Source organism: Nicotiana sylvestris, chromosome 9 (assembly GCF_000393655.2).
Source record: "Nicotiana sylvestris chromosome 9, ASM39365v2, whole genome shotgun sequence".
Taxonomy (NCBI): Eukaryota; Viridiplantae; Streptophyta; class Magnoliopsida; order Solanales; family Solanaceae; genus Nicotiana; species Nicotiana sylvestris.
The window spans coordinates 170786252-170801241 of NC_091065.1; the positions used below are offsets into that span (position 1 = coordinate 170786252).

Consider the following 14990-nt stretch of genomic DNA (forward strand, 5'->3'; position numbering starts at 1 on the left):
TTATAATCACATAAATATTTTGGCCCCTTTTTGACTTGTTTAGAACTACAAATTTCAAAAGTCTTAGCTAGCGTTTGGCCATAGATTCCAAATTTATTTTGAAAAATCTGATTTGGGTGAAGTTTGGTTTGAAGATGAAAATGTGTTTCGACATACGTTTTCAAAACATATTTTCTAACTTTATTTTGGAAAAACATGTATAATTGCTAAGTTTTGGAATTTTGGCCCAAAATCAGCAATTGGGGTGATTTTGGGATTTGGGATTTTACCAAAATGTGAGTAAAATTTATGGCCAAACATGAGTTTTGAAAATAAATTCCAAATTTATTTTGGCAAAACTCATAGTCAAATGAAATCTTAATTTTTTTTAAAACTTCTTATCCAATCATACATGTTCACATAAATTGGATAAAGGAGTAAATTATTACTGGAAATCAGATTACAGTGAATCTGGTTTGATTTTGCTAACGTATATGCCTTCTGTGGCAAATTGGAAAAAGCATAGAGCGGGAAAGCAAAAGACAAATGAAAATATTTTTTTGGGTACGATAAGGGAACGCTTTTTAAGAAAGCAACACAATCATTTTACCTCACTCTTTTATCTCTCATTGAATTCCTTACCAAACTCTCTACTTCTCTCTTTTACCTTCCCTTCACTCTTCTTCTATGCAGAGGTACTTTTCTAATCTCTCCTTCTCTTTTGATGATTTTTTTGTTGTGAATTTATGTAACGATTTTTTTGAGTTTAGTGTTTATCGAAAATAAATTTTTTTCTTTTACAACGTAGGAGTAAGGTCTGCATACCCTTGCATATGTAATGGTTTTTTGGTTTGGGCGTTGAATAGGGCATGGACGGTACCTTCGATGAATTTTTGGTTGACGAATTCCTTGACTTCTCCAATAATGGTTCCGCTGAAGACGAAGAAGAAGAACACCCACCGGGGTATAACGGTAAAAAACCAGAGAAAGTTGAAGCTGAAAATATTACCAATTTATCTGGAAAACAAGAGTTTAGTGAACTCAATTTTCCGGTAAGAACTATTTTACGTTACGGTTTATTTTGTGAAAAGAAACGTTTTTTATTATCTACAAGAATTAATGAGAGCTGTTTTTATTTTTCAGGAAAATGACGAGGATAACCTCGAATGGCTAGCTCATTTTGTTGAAGACTCATTCACGCATACTGCCGGAAAATTACTGAACCAGTCGGTCCAAGACAATAAATCATGCTTCGCCACTCCGGTTCAAACCGGGGCAAGAACCAAACATACAGCCGCCGCCCGAGTTTGGTCACTTCCATTGACCGAGTCAGCTTCCACTTCCACTTCCTCTTCCTCCACTACAACGACATCGTTCTTGTCATCACCTTGTTTCATTCATACAGCTGAGTCGATAGTACGGAAGCCGGCGGCGGTGAATAAGAGGAGGAAGAAGACGGCGGGAGGTGTGGTTCAACCACGGCGGTGTAGCCATTGCGGTGTTCAGAAGACCCCACAGTGGCGGGCCGGTCCAATGGGTGCAAAAACTCTTTGCAATGCATGTGGGGTCCGGTTTAAATCCGGTCGGCTTTTGCCGGAGTACCGGCCGGCTTGCAGCCCGACGTTTTCGAGCGAGCTACATTCCAACAATCACCGGAAAGTTTTAGAGATGCGGCGGAAGATGGAAGTAGAAGGCGGCGGTTTGGCTCTATCCGGTTCAGAATTTTTGAAGAATTAACTTTAACATGGTAGGGTTTTTTTTTTATTGGAATTAAAAGTAGGTTTGTGGACTTTTTATTTTAGTGAAGTAGTAGAAATTTTAGAGGGAAAAAGGAAGAACCGGAGTCGGGGCCGGTTTATTGTACATTTCTGATGCGAGATGATAGATACTAGATTGTGTAGTAGGTATTCTACGGGTAACGGATGAGGAGAGTTGTTTATGTACTTTCCAGTCATACTCAGAAGAAAAACGAAAATGTATATTTACATTCGTAATTGTATACGGTTAAAGTCGGGCCTATCCGATTATGCTGATCAAGAGCACGGAATTGGATCGAACGTCAGTCTCGTAATGAATCAAACCAGAGCACGAAGACATGTAGCCAATTTGAAGATTCTCGATGCCTGTCGAGATCGAGGCCAGTAGCGATCGAGATCAAATATGACAAATTTCGAGCAAAGTGCAATAACGGGAAAACGAGATATCCGTGATTGACCGGAGATCATAGCGTAAATCTCGGAATAAATCAAATTAAGGGCGGTTATCTAGTTAATCATGTGATTTACTTTTGTAATTAGAATTGTATCATAACTAGGACACCTCTGCTATATAAAGAGGGCCTTAATCATCTTATAAACACCTTACATTCACGAATATCAAAGCAATATAATATTTCTCAACTTACTTTCTTGTTCATCGGCTTATTGTGCCTCTAACTATTTTTGCATAACTAGCTCGAGGGCTTTGTCCAAATACTGATTTGCTTTATATTGTTGCCATTTTGCATCATTTATCTTTACGTTTATCAATTGGTATTAAGTGAAATCACATATCCTTAAACCACATTATAAGTTTAATTGTTATCCAAATATAACAAATTTTAGGGTAAATAGTTTGGCGCCCACCGTGGAGCTAAGGATAATAGTGATTGCCTAGTATTAATCCTCATAACATACACTGCTTTTATGCTTGTTCTCGTAAGTGTTTTTGATTTTAAAAATCGATATGTCGAACTCTCAAGCAGTACCCACACACACAGATACTGGCCTTGGTCTCCATACACGTAGTCGCTCCGGGAAACAGAGTACCTCCAATCAATCCCGACGTACCATAGGTCGTAGATCCATTCGATGTCAGTTCTCGTGTTGCCATTCGTGGAGATTTAGGCGTCGAATATGAAAGTAGCATCCGCAGAGACGCCCGGGTAGTCGATCAGAACACACAAGATGGTGAAGAAGGTGGGATTAGCCTTCGAATGATATTTGACATGTTACAAACTCAGCAGGCTGCGATAGCGCAACTCCAAAATCTGAATCGAGCACCAAACACAATCGAACTCGATACATCACAGGAAGTTGTTCATATGGTCGAGACTGTACAGGAGAAATTGAACGATAATGGATCGGAAGCTGACCCCGCCATCATGAAGATGCTCGAGGAGCTCACTAAACGGATTGAATCAGGAAAAAAGAAAATCGAGGCTAATGATAAAAATGTAGAAATGTACAACTCACGGGTCGATCAAATACCGGGGGAACCCCCGATTCTGAAGGGTTTGGATTCAAAGAAGTTTGTACAGAAACCTTTTCAACCAAGTGCAGCTCCGAAGCCCATTCTGAAGAAATTCCGTGTGCTGAAAATTCCCAAGTACAATGGAACCACTGATTCTAATGAGCATGTCACTTCTTATACATGCGCAATAAAAGGAAATGATTTAGAAGACAATGAAATTGAATATGTTCTATTGAAAAAATTTGGAGAAACTTTATCGAGTAGGGCAATGATATGGTACCACAATTTGCCGCCCAACTCCATCGATTCTTTCGCCATGGTTGCTGATTCGTTCATAAAGAAATAAAGGTCGCGGCTAGGAAGTCAGACCTCTTCAAAGTGAGACAAAAAGACAATGAAATGCTAAAGGAATTCGTATCTCGATTTCAGATGGAACGCATGGACCTACCCCCGGTTACCGATGATTGAGTTGTCCAAGCCTTTACTCAGGGTTTGAACGAGCAACGTTCGGAAACATCACATCAACTAAAGTAGAATTTGATTGAATATCCAGCGGTGACCTGGGCCGATGTGCATAATCGATGCCAGTCAAAGGTCAGAGTCGAGGATGATCAGTTGGGAGCCCCTTCCGGTTCTGCTTACCTGAATAGATCCGAAGGCAGGATTCAAAGAAACATCGACAAAGAGCCTCGATCGAACAGAGATCAGTACCAACCATATAGTACAGCTCGTAGAAGCAACGGACCGGGACGTAATTCTGTTCGAAATGTTCGAAGGAATGATTGAGGTCAAAATTCCCGAGGGCTCATGAGTAAGAGTGGCGTCGATAAACATGTCGAGCCTAAAGAAGCACCACGGTTATCGGAATACAACTTGAGCGTCGATGCTTCAGATATTGTGTAAGCCATTGGGACGAATCAAGTATACTAGATGTCCCAGACCCCTACAGACCGATCCAGCTCAAAGGAATCCAAATCAAATGTGCAAGTACCATGGAACCCATAGTCACAGAATCGAAGATTACATACAGTTAAGGGAGGAAGTAGCTCGTTTTCTCAACGAGGGTCACCTTCGAGAGTTCTTGAGTGACCGAGCTAGAAATCATTTCAAAGATAGGGACGCAAACAGGAAAAACGAACAGGAAGAACTGCAGCACATGATTCATATGATCGTTGGTGAGGTCGATATTTCTCAAGGCCCGATATTCAAACGCACCAAAGTGACGATCACAAGGGAGAGTACTCGGGATTACTTACTAGAGGACACCTTATCTTTCAACTCTGAGGATGCAGAAGGAATAGAACAACCTCACAACGACGCACTGGTAATATCTATCCTTATGAATAAAATTCAAGTTAAACGTGTGTTGGTTGATCCAGGTAGCTCGGCAAATATTATCCGATCAAGAGTCGTAGAGCAACTTGGCCTCGAGGATCAATTTGTGCCTGCAGCTCGGGTGCTCAACGATTTTAACATGGCAAGTGAAACCACCAAAGGGGAAATCATGTTGCTAGTAAACGTGGCCGGAACTATCTAGGAAATAAAGTTCCATGTAATCGAAGGTGATATGGGGTACAACGGCTGCTCGGGAGACCTTGGATCTATAATATGTGGGCGGTACCTTGAACGTTTCATCAAGTCTTGAAATTTCCAACACCGGAAGGAATAAAAATGGTGTACAGTGAATAACCAGCGGCTAATGAGATGTTTGCAATTAATGAGGTAATACAAGTATCGACACTAACATCACCAAACGGATCAGAATCAAAAGAAAAGCAGGAAGTCAAATAGTAACCACAGTCGCTAGCTTCGACCAGATCGGAACAGCAGGAAACCTTCGAGGATGATGATTATGTGATACCTCGAACCTTCGTAATTCCCGATGATTCCGATGCCACGAAGTCAACGGTCGAAGAGCTGGAACAAGTCATACTGATCGAGCATCTGCCTGATCGAAAGGTATACCTAGGCATGGGGTTAACTCTTGAGCTCAGGAAAAAACTCGTTAAATTCCTTATTAAAAATATAGATTGTTTTGCTTGGTCCCACCTTGACATAACAGGGATCACACCGGAGTACCACTCATCGATTTAGTTGGACCTAAAGTTCAGACCGGTAAAGCAAAAGAGAAGGCCATAGTCCGAGGTAAAACATAAATTCATCAAGGACGAGGTAACCAAACTTCTCAAAATAAGATCCATCCAGGAAATAAAATATTCCGAATGGTTAGAAAATGCAGTCATAGTCCCCAAGAAGGGGAATAAACTTAGAATGTGCGTAGACTACAAGGACTTAAATAAATCATGCCCTAAGGACTCTTTTCCTCTGTCGAATATCGATCGCATGATCAATGCCATGGACGGCCACGAGATCCTGAGTTTTCTCAATGCCTACTCCGGGTACAACCAAATACAAATGAACCCAGAGGATCAGGAAAAAACTTCATTTAATATTAAGTATGGTACTTATTGCTATAATGTAATGCCATTTGAGCTAAAAAATGCTGGTGCTACTTATCAACGCCTATTAAACCGAATGTTTGAAGAACAAATAGGTAAATCAATGGAGGTTTATATTGATAACATACTAGTTGAGTCCCTTCACGTAGAGGAACATTTTAAACATTTGCAGGAAACCTTCAACATATTGAGAAAGTACAACATGAAGCTTAACCCCGAGAAATGTGCATTCGAAGTCGGTTCAGGCAAGTTTCTCGGCTTTATGGTGTCAAATCTGGGAATCGAGATCAACCCCGATAAAATCAAGGCAATCGAAGACATCACAGTTGTGGACAACGTCAAGGCCGTACAAAGATTAACAGGGCGGATAGCCGCTTTAGGCTGATTCATCTCAAGGTCTTCGGATCGAAGTCACAGGTTCTTCTCACTGCTCAAAAAGAAGAACAATTTCACTTGTACTCCGGAATGCCAACAGGCATTGGAAGAACTAAAGCAGTATCTTTCGAGCCCGCCATTGCTTCATACTCCAAAAGCGGATGAGCAGCTCTACTTATATTTGACAGTCTCGAAAGTTGTAGTAAGTGGTGTCCTAGTTTAAGAAGATCAAGGTATACAATTTCTTGTTTATTATGTTAACCGAACTTTAGGTAAAGCTGAGACCCGGTACCCACACTTAAAAAAATTAGCACTTGCTCTAATAAGTGCCTTTAGGAAATTAAAACCGTATTTTCAGTGTCACACAATCTGTGTCATAACCACTTACCCCCTTCGTAACATTTTGCACAAGCCCGAACTCTCAGGCCGACTGGCCAAATGGGTCGTCGAAATAAGTGGGTAGGATATCGAATATCAACCTCGAATGGCCATCAAATCTTAAATCTTAGCAGACTTCGTGGCCGACTTCACGCCAGCCCTCATACCCAAGGTCGAAAAGGAACTTTTGATAAAAGCAGGTACGTCTTCGGGGGTGTGGACCCTTTTCACAAATGGTGCTTCAAATGTGAAGGGGTTCGGTCTAGGCATCAGTTTGAAGCCGCCCACAAGAAGTACAATTAGACAATCTATCAAAACCCCTAAGTTTACTAACAATGAGACCGAGTATGAGGCCATGATTGCAGGTCTCGAGCTGGCTTAAAGCCTAGGAGCAAAGGTCATCGAGGCCAAGTGTGATTCCCTACTTGTGGTTAATCAAGCCAACAAGACCTTCGAGGTTCGAGAGGATCGAATGCAGAGGTACTTGGACAAATTGCATGTAACCCTACACCGGTTCAAAGAATCGACCCTACAACATGTACCTCGAGAGCAGAACAGTGAGGTCGATGCCCTTGCAAATTTGGGGTCATCGGTCGAAGACGATGAAATTAGATTGGGGACTGTCGTACAACTCTCAAAGTAAGTAGTCGAAGAAGGCCACGCCGAAATAAACTCCACAAGTTTAACTTGGGATTCGAGGAACAAATATATCGAGTATTTAAAGAACGCGAAGCTTCCATCGGACCCTAAGGAATCAAGGACTTTGCGAACGAAAGCTGCACGATTCATATTGGCCTAGGATGGAACATTGTCCAGAAGGATGTTCGATGGGCCATTAGCAATATGTTTGGGTCTAGAAGACATCGACTACGTCCTAAGACATCGACTACGTCCTACGAGAAATTCATGAGGGTATTTGGGGGAACCATTTCGGTGCTGAATCACTGGTTCACAAGTTCATCCGAGCACGGTACTATTGGGTCAATATGGAAAAAGATACTAAAGTGTTCGTTCGAAAATGCGACAAATGCCAAAGACATGCACCAATGATCCACCAGCCCAGAGAACAACTTCATTAAGTCATATCCCCATGGCCATTCATAAAATAGGGAATGGACATCGTCATCCGTCTACCATCAGCCCCAGGTAAAACTAAATTCATTCATTTATGACTGACTATTTCTCTAAGTGGGTTGAAGCACAAGCCTTCGAGAAAGTCAAAGAAAAAGAAGTCATAGACTTCATTTGGGATCACATCATATGCCGATTCGGGATACCCGCCGAGATCGTATGCGACAATGGAAAACAATTTGTCGGCATCAAAATAACAAAGTTCCTCAAAGATCACAAGATAAAAAGGATATTGTCGACGCAATATCATCCTAGTGGGAATAGACAGGCCGAATCAACAAACAAGACCATCATTCAGAACCTAAAGAAAAGGTTGAACGACGCTAAGGGAAAATGGAGAGAAATTTTGCTCAAAGTCCTTTGGGCATATCGAACAATGACAAAATCCAGTACGAGGGCAACACTGTTCTCCTTAGTACATGGCGCCGAAGCTCTGATCCCGACCGAAGTTGGGGAACCAAGCGTCAGGTTTCGGTACACAACGAAAGAATCAAATCATGAGACTATGAATACAAGCCTCGAATTGCTAGATGAAAAATAAAAAGTGGCCCTCGTTCGAATGGCCACCTAGAAATAGCAAATCGAAAGATATTACAATCGAATAGCCAATCTTCAACACTTCAAAATTGGGGACTTAGTTTTGAGAAAGGTCACCATCAACACTCGAGATCCAAATGAGGGAAAGCCCGGTCCAAATTTGAAGGGACCGTATCAGGTCCTTAGCATCATTGGAAAAGGATCTTACAAACTTGGCACGATGAACGACGAACAATTACCAAATAATTGGAACATATCACTCCTCAAAAGATATTATTGCTAAGGTATGGTTTTCTCCTTTTTTCATTCGTGTTTTATACTAACTTATTGCAGGTCTTTGGTCGAAGACGACGAAGATCTCTCCGAAAACAAAGTCCTTAGGCTTGAAAGCACGTGTTGCACTCTTTTTCTCTTCGACCGGTTTTTATCCCAAATGGGTTTTTCCGGCAATTGTTCGTGCTAACTTAGAGCAATTCAACAGTATCCTAGGCCTCTTCACAATCAACCTTGAATATTGGGGGGCATCACCCTCGTATGTTATGTTTTCAAGGAAAATGATTCGTGTCAACGGGTCTCGATAGGTAAATTTTGTAAAGGGCAAAACGATCAAATGAGTCGTGCTCATGTAGATTACCCGAGCCCTAATGACAAAACATGTACGCATGAATGATCTATTGAAAGAAGTATTTTTTCCTTATCGGATATTCCATGCCTTAGTAAAATTTCTACTTTACAATTTCATACTTATGATCTATTGCGGAACCCGGCTCAAGAGCCAATTGCAAATAAAGCTCGAGCAATTAATCCCGTACTCGAGGACTGCCGTCCGAAAATCGACATGCTCGAATTATTAAACTTCAAAATCATAAAACTTTAAAAAGGCGAAATCTCGAGTTAAAGGCTACAGCCAAACCAAGAGGGTTCGGAGACGTCCGAATTCTGTAATCAAACAGGCCTTCAAATATTTTCATAAAGCCGGTTAGAAAAGGCTACCCTCGGCAAAGTTACAAAGGGTTATGATAACATCAACCCTCAAAAACCTTAAGAGGTACCAAATTGTTCGAACTCTCGAACAAACTTATGCTAAGGCATAACAAAGTTTCGATAACGCTGAATCCTAATGGGTACAGATTTATCTCGTGCTAAGGCATAACAACCTTTTATATGATAAAAACTTTTTAAGCCGAAAAAGGGAAAAACCACTCCTTTAAGGCCATCTTGGCTCGATTCAAGAGCCCAAGGGCCATTATATTGTTGAGTTCGAGGATCCACCCTCGCTCAATCGAAACCTAAGGGTTTTTTCTACTCCGAGTTCGAGCGAGTACTCACTCGACTATAGAGAATACCAATCTGATTTAGACAAAATTTTCGCAAGGCAACGAAGTGAGTCAAAATTCTCACAAGATCTAAAGTATATCAGAATTATTATAAGGCAAAAGCAAAACAGAGTTTTCGCGAAACAGAAATCAGAAACAAATCGGAAAGAAAAGGGATCTTTCATATATGCAAAAATATTTACAAAGACCACCCATGGTCTTACACTGAAAATCCAAAAAAAAATCTAAAATGACTAATCTTCCCCAGGAACCTCATCTTCATCTTCTCTGCTCTTGGATCTGCTCGAGCTCCCGGAGTCATCATCGTCAGAAGAAAGCAGCGCTCTAGCATTGGCCTCAAGTATTTTTGCATTCTCGATATCAGCGGCAAGGTCGAAGCCACGATCATGAATCTCCTCGAGAATCTATCTTCGAGATTGAAACTTGGCATGCTCAACGGCCCAGTATGATCTAGTCTGGGCTGTGTAGCCGCTGCCTTTGCTCGAACTTGAGTAGCTTCAGCATCAGCTCGATAGACGACCACCATCGCCTCAACTACAACCTTTGTTCTTCTTGCCTCAGATATGGCCTTTGCAAGCTCAGTGGCCAACCGAGTCTCGAGCTCCTCAATTTTCTTGGCTCGGTCCAAGCTCTCCTCCTTCATGCTTTGGAGTTGACGCTCAGCCAAAGATAGCTAGACTCGAGCAGTATCTTTATCCGAGGCAAGGCGGTCCATGTTCTGCTTCCACCCCAAAGTCTCTGCCTCCTTCATATTGGCCTCCTCGAGAAGCTGCTCAATCTTTTCGACCTTCTGCTAACCTGCAGGATCAAATTATTAGTCGTCATCCCTGAATTGATACATCAAACTTCTAAGAAAACACTTCATTACCTATTTGATCAGGTCGGTCTGCTCTTTGTGAGCTTTGGCTAGTTCAGCTCAGGGGTCCTTGATCTCCTCTTCTTTTTGCCCGCTGAAGAGTTTGAGGGCATCTCTCTCCTCCATGAGCCCTTTGAGATTGCTTCACATCGGTTCAGCTCGGCCCAGGATTTGGAAAATGCTTCCCGATGAAGCGTTATGGCCTATGGAGAAAGAAAGGAAATCAGGAAAAAGAAAATAAAGGCAAACGTAAAACTAAATAATGGGAGCTGAAGTATACCTGGTTCAGGAGTCGCTGAGCCTCATAAAAAATGATCGATGCATCCAGATCGGAAATATCTTCGACCCCCAAGAAGCAACCACGGAATAAGTACTCCCCTTCATGGGTCGTTCCTACATTGGGGGTCTCCATAGCCTGGGCCTCCTGAATTTCCCCCCCAGAAAATGTGGGGAGGGGCGGCGAATCATCAATATCGATTGCCCCAAGCGAGGTGCTTGGGGTGTTCTCTCCTTTTCGAAGGGCCTTGGAACAACAACCTTCGGGCACACTTGTCGATTGTTCATCACGACAGGAGACGTCTTCGGTCTCCGATGACTCGGGGACTTTGCACGGAACTTCTTTCGAGATCCCCTTGGTCGAAGCTGAGCCTCATCGACCATCACCAACTCAACTGCCTTTGAAGCTTCGACGCTCCCCCTCTTTGGAGCTACTAGCTCGAAGTCGGCGTCTTCTTTTTCCTCTTCTTCATCCCTTAATTGCTGAGCTACATTAGCAGGCAGGGCGGTAGTGTCTTTCTTCGACTTATGAGCCTTGCTCTTCTTAGGCTTCGGAGTATCATAGGGCGAGAAACATTTCCTCTTCTTCTCCTTCGACGGCTTTGGGACCGGGGGTGAAACCTCCTCCTCCCCAGATGGGGGCCTCATAACAGCATCTTTACCGAGGCTTGCACGGAAGGGAGCTAGGTAAGTTTAAGAGGAAAACGTTTTAAGGCCATTATGTACATAAAGAAGAAGGATTGCCGTGATTTTTGGCCTCCCATCGACCCCTTGCTAAGTCACGCCATGAGCGCTCAGCATATGAAGAGGTCGAGGCTAGGGTCTGAACCCAGATCTCGAGGTTTGGAATCGCGCTGGGCATCCAAGCAACCACTACATCACAGAAAGGGATGCTAGTAAGAGGAATTAAAGGAAACAAAATAGTAAATAAAAAGCTAGAAGAAGGATCGAACTTACGCTTCATGTTCCACTTCTCAGGAAATGGCATCTTCTTGGGAGGAATTAGGTTGGAAGTCTTCACTTAGATAAATCGACCCATCCACCCTCTGTCCATGTCCTTGTCTATGCTCGAGAACAATACCTTGGTAGCTCGACGTTGGAGCTTTATCAGTCTGCCTCGAAAAAGACGAGGCTTGTACAGTGTTATGAGATGATCAAGGGTGAAAGGCGTCCCTTCCTTTTTGTTCGTAAAAGACCGGAATAGAAGGATGATTCACCAGAAGGAAGGGTGAATCTGGCCTAGGTTTATCTGGTACTGGCGGCAGAAGTCGAGGATAACGGGGTCGACATGGCCCAGCGTGAATGGGTAAGTGTAAACACTTAGGAACTCATTCATGTAGGTACTGATATCTTCCTCAAGGGTCGGGAACACCACCTCTTTCTTGTCCCAATTACAGTCCTTTTTTACCTACTCGAGGTCACTCTCGGTTATCGAGCATATGTATCTCGACTTTGGCAATAGAGGAGGTTTTCTCGACTTTGAAGTCAGAAGTGAGGTCACACCCTCCCTCGGGAACACACTCCTCAGGGCGCGGGTCCACCGGCATTTTATCACTGGCCGGCCACGACGAATAGGCATTTTCTTTTTGAGGAACAGTTTTTGATGTCTTCGCCATTTTTGTGTAAAGAAAAAAGAAGAGGACAAGGTTTTGTGTTTTGGAGAAGAATTGGCAATAGAGCAGAACGAAAAGGTTTAGAAGATGTGAAGAGCTTTGAAGATTTGCAGACAAACATGAAGAACACAAAGAGATTTTGAAGATTAGTATTAGAAAATTCTAAAGTAAAGTTTGAGAAAGTGAGAAGAAGACCTATTTAAGGATTCACGACAATGGTTCAAAGGCACTAGTGGCCGACCGCCAACTGACACTCATTAATGATTTTGGGAATCGTACCGACGCAACGCTTCGGTCACTTCTGTCGCTTATGTCATGAGGGTGATGTCATAATTGGTCGAGGTATAAAATCGAAAGCTCAGTTAGTTTCTTCTCATTACACTCCAAGAAACGAGGGGACTATCTATATACGGTTAAAGCGGGGCCAACCCGATTATGCTATTTGATCGAGAGCACCTTAATTGGATCGAGGGTCAGCCTTGGAATGAATCAGACCAGAGCACGAAGACATGTAGCCAATTCGAAGATCGAGATGCATGTCGAGATCGAGGCCAGCAGCGATCGAGATCAAATATGACAAACTTCGAGCAAAGCGCAGTAATAGAAAAGCGAGATATCCGTGATTGGCCGGAGATCATGGTGTAAATCGCGGAACAGATCAAATCAGGGCGATTATCTAGTTAATCATGGGATTTACTTCCGTAATTAGAATTGTACCATAACTAGGACTCCTTTGTTATATAAAGAGGGCCCTAATCATCTTGTAAACACCTTACATTCACGAATATCAAAGCAATATAATATTTCTCAGCTTACTTTCATGTTCATCAGCTTATTGTGCCTTTAACTATTCTTGCATAACTAGCTCGAGGGTGTCCAAGCTCGAGGGCTAAGTACAAACGCTGGTTTGCTTTATATTATTGTTATTTTGCATCACTTATTTTTACGTTTATCAATTGGTATTTGGTGAAATCACATATTCTTAAAACCACATTATAAGTTTAATTGTTATCCAAACTTTAGGGTAAATAGTAGTGTTAGGAGTATATTTATCTTTTGTTTATATTTGGTGTTTATTTTTAGCAAAATGAAGTTTATATCTTACAATATTATTTTACTGTGTATAATTAAAATTTAACTTTTCAAAATTATCCCAATCATTTTGATATTCCTTTGATGTCAATACATTTCGGTCAATTTCGCTACTTTATTTTGTAAAATATCATGTAAGAATTGTAATGTTATGAACATGTCCCATTTATTATGCAAAGTTAGAATAATAGTAAGTTTTAATATGACACATAAAGTATAACAAAAATAATATTTAAACTACACTATGATAATTAAATTATATCAATGAGGTAAATTTATCTGCACTTGGATATTTAAATATCGGTCTGCAATATTTAAGGCACCTTTTAGGATACACATGAATTGATCGGACAATTAACTATCAACTAAATTAAATAAAAATAATTAATATATTCAAGTGTGCAACTAATATTTTTCAATAAAATAACAAGTACATATACAACACATCGGCATCGGTTAAAAAAATTAATTTAAAGTGTCACACCTCCTTTTTACTACCCTGCAAAGGGTATAAAGGGAGTTTTTTCAATTAAAGTGACAATAATCGAAACGAGATTATTTATATTAAATTCAGAGTCACTACTTGAGATAATTTATGGTAGGGGTGTGCATTCGATTTATCGATTCGATTTTGACCCTTATCAATAATTACTTATCGATTTGTACATATGCTTATCGTTATCGTTTCAATAAGGTTTCGATTTTTTCGATTTCGATTTATCGATTTTTTGGGCTTATTGATTCGGTTATCGATTACACCAATAAGAAAATTTGCGGGATTCGATGGAAAGTATATCGCTATAAACACACCTAACTAATATGGACAAAAAGAAGCTAAAATAAGACGGACACCGTTTATAACATAAAAATTGTGTCAACAAGCACATGCAATGAAACTAAAGTAAGGGATCAAATATATGCCACCAACACTCCAACGGTATATAAAAAAAATACATCATCACGCCTAGTTCTATTTTTCATTAATTTGAACTTCATTCCCTTGAGCTTTAAATATGATCATTTCTTAAATATGGTAGATGAAATAATAGGGTTAGAGACTTAGGGTAAAGGAAAGAGTATTATAGAATAAAGGTAAAAAAAATTATAGTATATCGATAAACCGATAACTGAAGAGGACAAAATCGAAATCGATAACTCGATAAGGAAAATTTCGAAATCTAAATCGATAAATCGATAAACCGATAACAAATAATCGATTCAATTTATCAATAAACCGATTCGAATGCACACCCCTTATTTATGGTGTCCCAAGTCACCGGTTTAAAATCCCGAATCGAGGAAATTTGACTCTATTTACGGTTTGCGAACACAGAAATCCGGGTAAGAAATTCTGTTAATTCGGGAGAAGGTGTTAGGCATTCTCAAGTTCCGTGGTTCTATCACGGCCGCTTTGATCATACTTGGCTTATTAAAATTATCTAATTACTCATTTTAGAACCTATGTATATTTGCCTATTTTAATTAAGAAATTATCTTGAAAACAGGTCACGCGTATGTGTACCCATTTGTTTGGCGCGTCAAAAATCATGTCATGCAAACGTGTCCACAATTAATAACGCTTTGTTAATATTAAGAAAGTTTGACCGAAGTTGCACGAACACATACTTCAATTTTGTTTTTAGAATCATAATTATGTCACGCGAACGTGTCCACAATCACGACGATATATTAAACGTGCATAAAGCAAACTACAAGCATTCATTTT

General features: G+C 40.8%; 2 protein-coding genes across 2 annotated transcripts; both read left to right on the plus strand.

Moving 5' to 3' along the window:
- The first annotated feature begins 585 nt into the window (after positions 1-585).
- LOC104246769 (GATA transcription factor 5-like) lies at positions 586-2388 on the plus strand. The gene is made up of 3 exons (XM_009802650.2): positions 586-674; positions 846-1031; positions 1123-2388. The coding sequence occupies exons 2-3, from the start codon at positions 849-851 to the stop codon at positions 1714-1716; spliced, it is 777 nt and encodes a 258-aa protein (XP_009800952.1). The 5' UTR covers positions 586-674; positions 846-848; the 3' UTR covers positions 1717-2388.
- Positions 2389-4189: 1801 nt separating this feature from the next.
- LOC138878588 (uncharacterized) lies at positions 4190-4747 on the plus strand. Its single transcript, XM_070158280.1, has one exon. The coding sequence runs from the start codon at positions 4190-4192 to the stop codon at positions 4745-4747; it is 558 nt and encodes a 185-aa protein (XP_070014381.1).
- Positions 4748-14990: the final 10243 nt, after the last annotated feature.

What these genes read in the sequence shown, in the direction of transcription:
- LOC104246769 (XM_009802650.2), top strand. Translation starts at nt 849, where the DNA reads ATGGACGGTACCTTCGATGAATTTTTGGTTGACGAATTCCTTGACTTC. An exon ending in TTAGTGAACTCAATTTTCCG is followed by an intron (nt 1,032 to 1,122) that starts GTAAGAACTATT and finishes TTTATTTTTCAG; the next exon opens with GAAAATGACGAGGATAACCT.
- LOC138878588 (XM_070158280.1), top strand. Translation starts at nt 4,190, where the DNA reads ATGTGCAAGTACCATGGAACCCATAGTCACAGAATCGAAGATTACATA.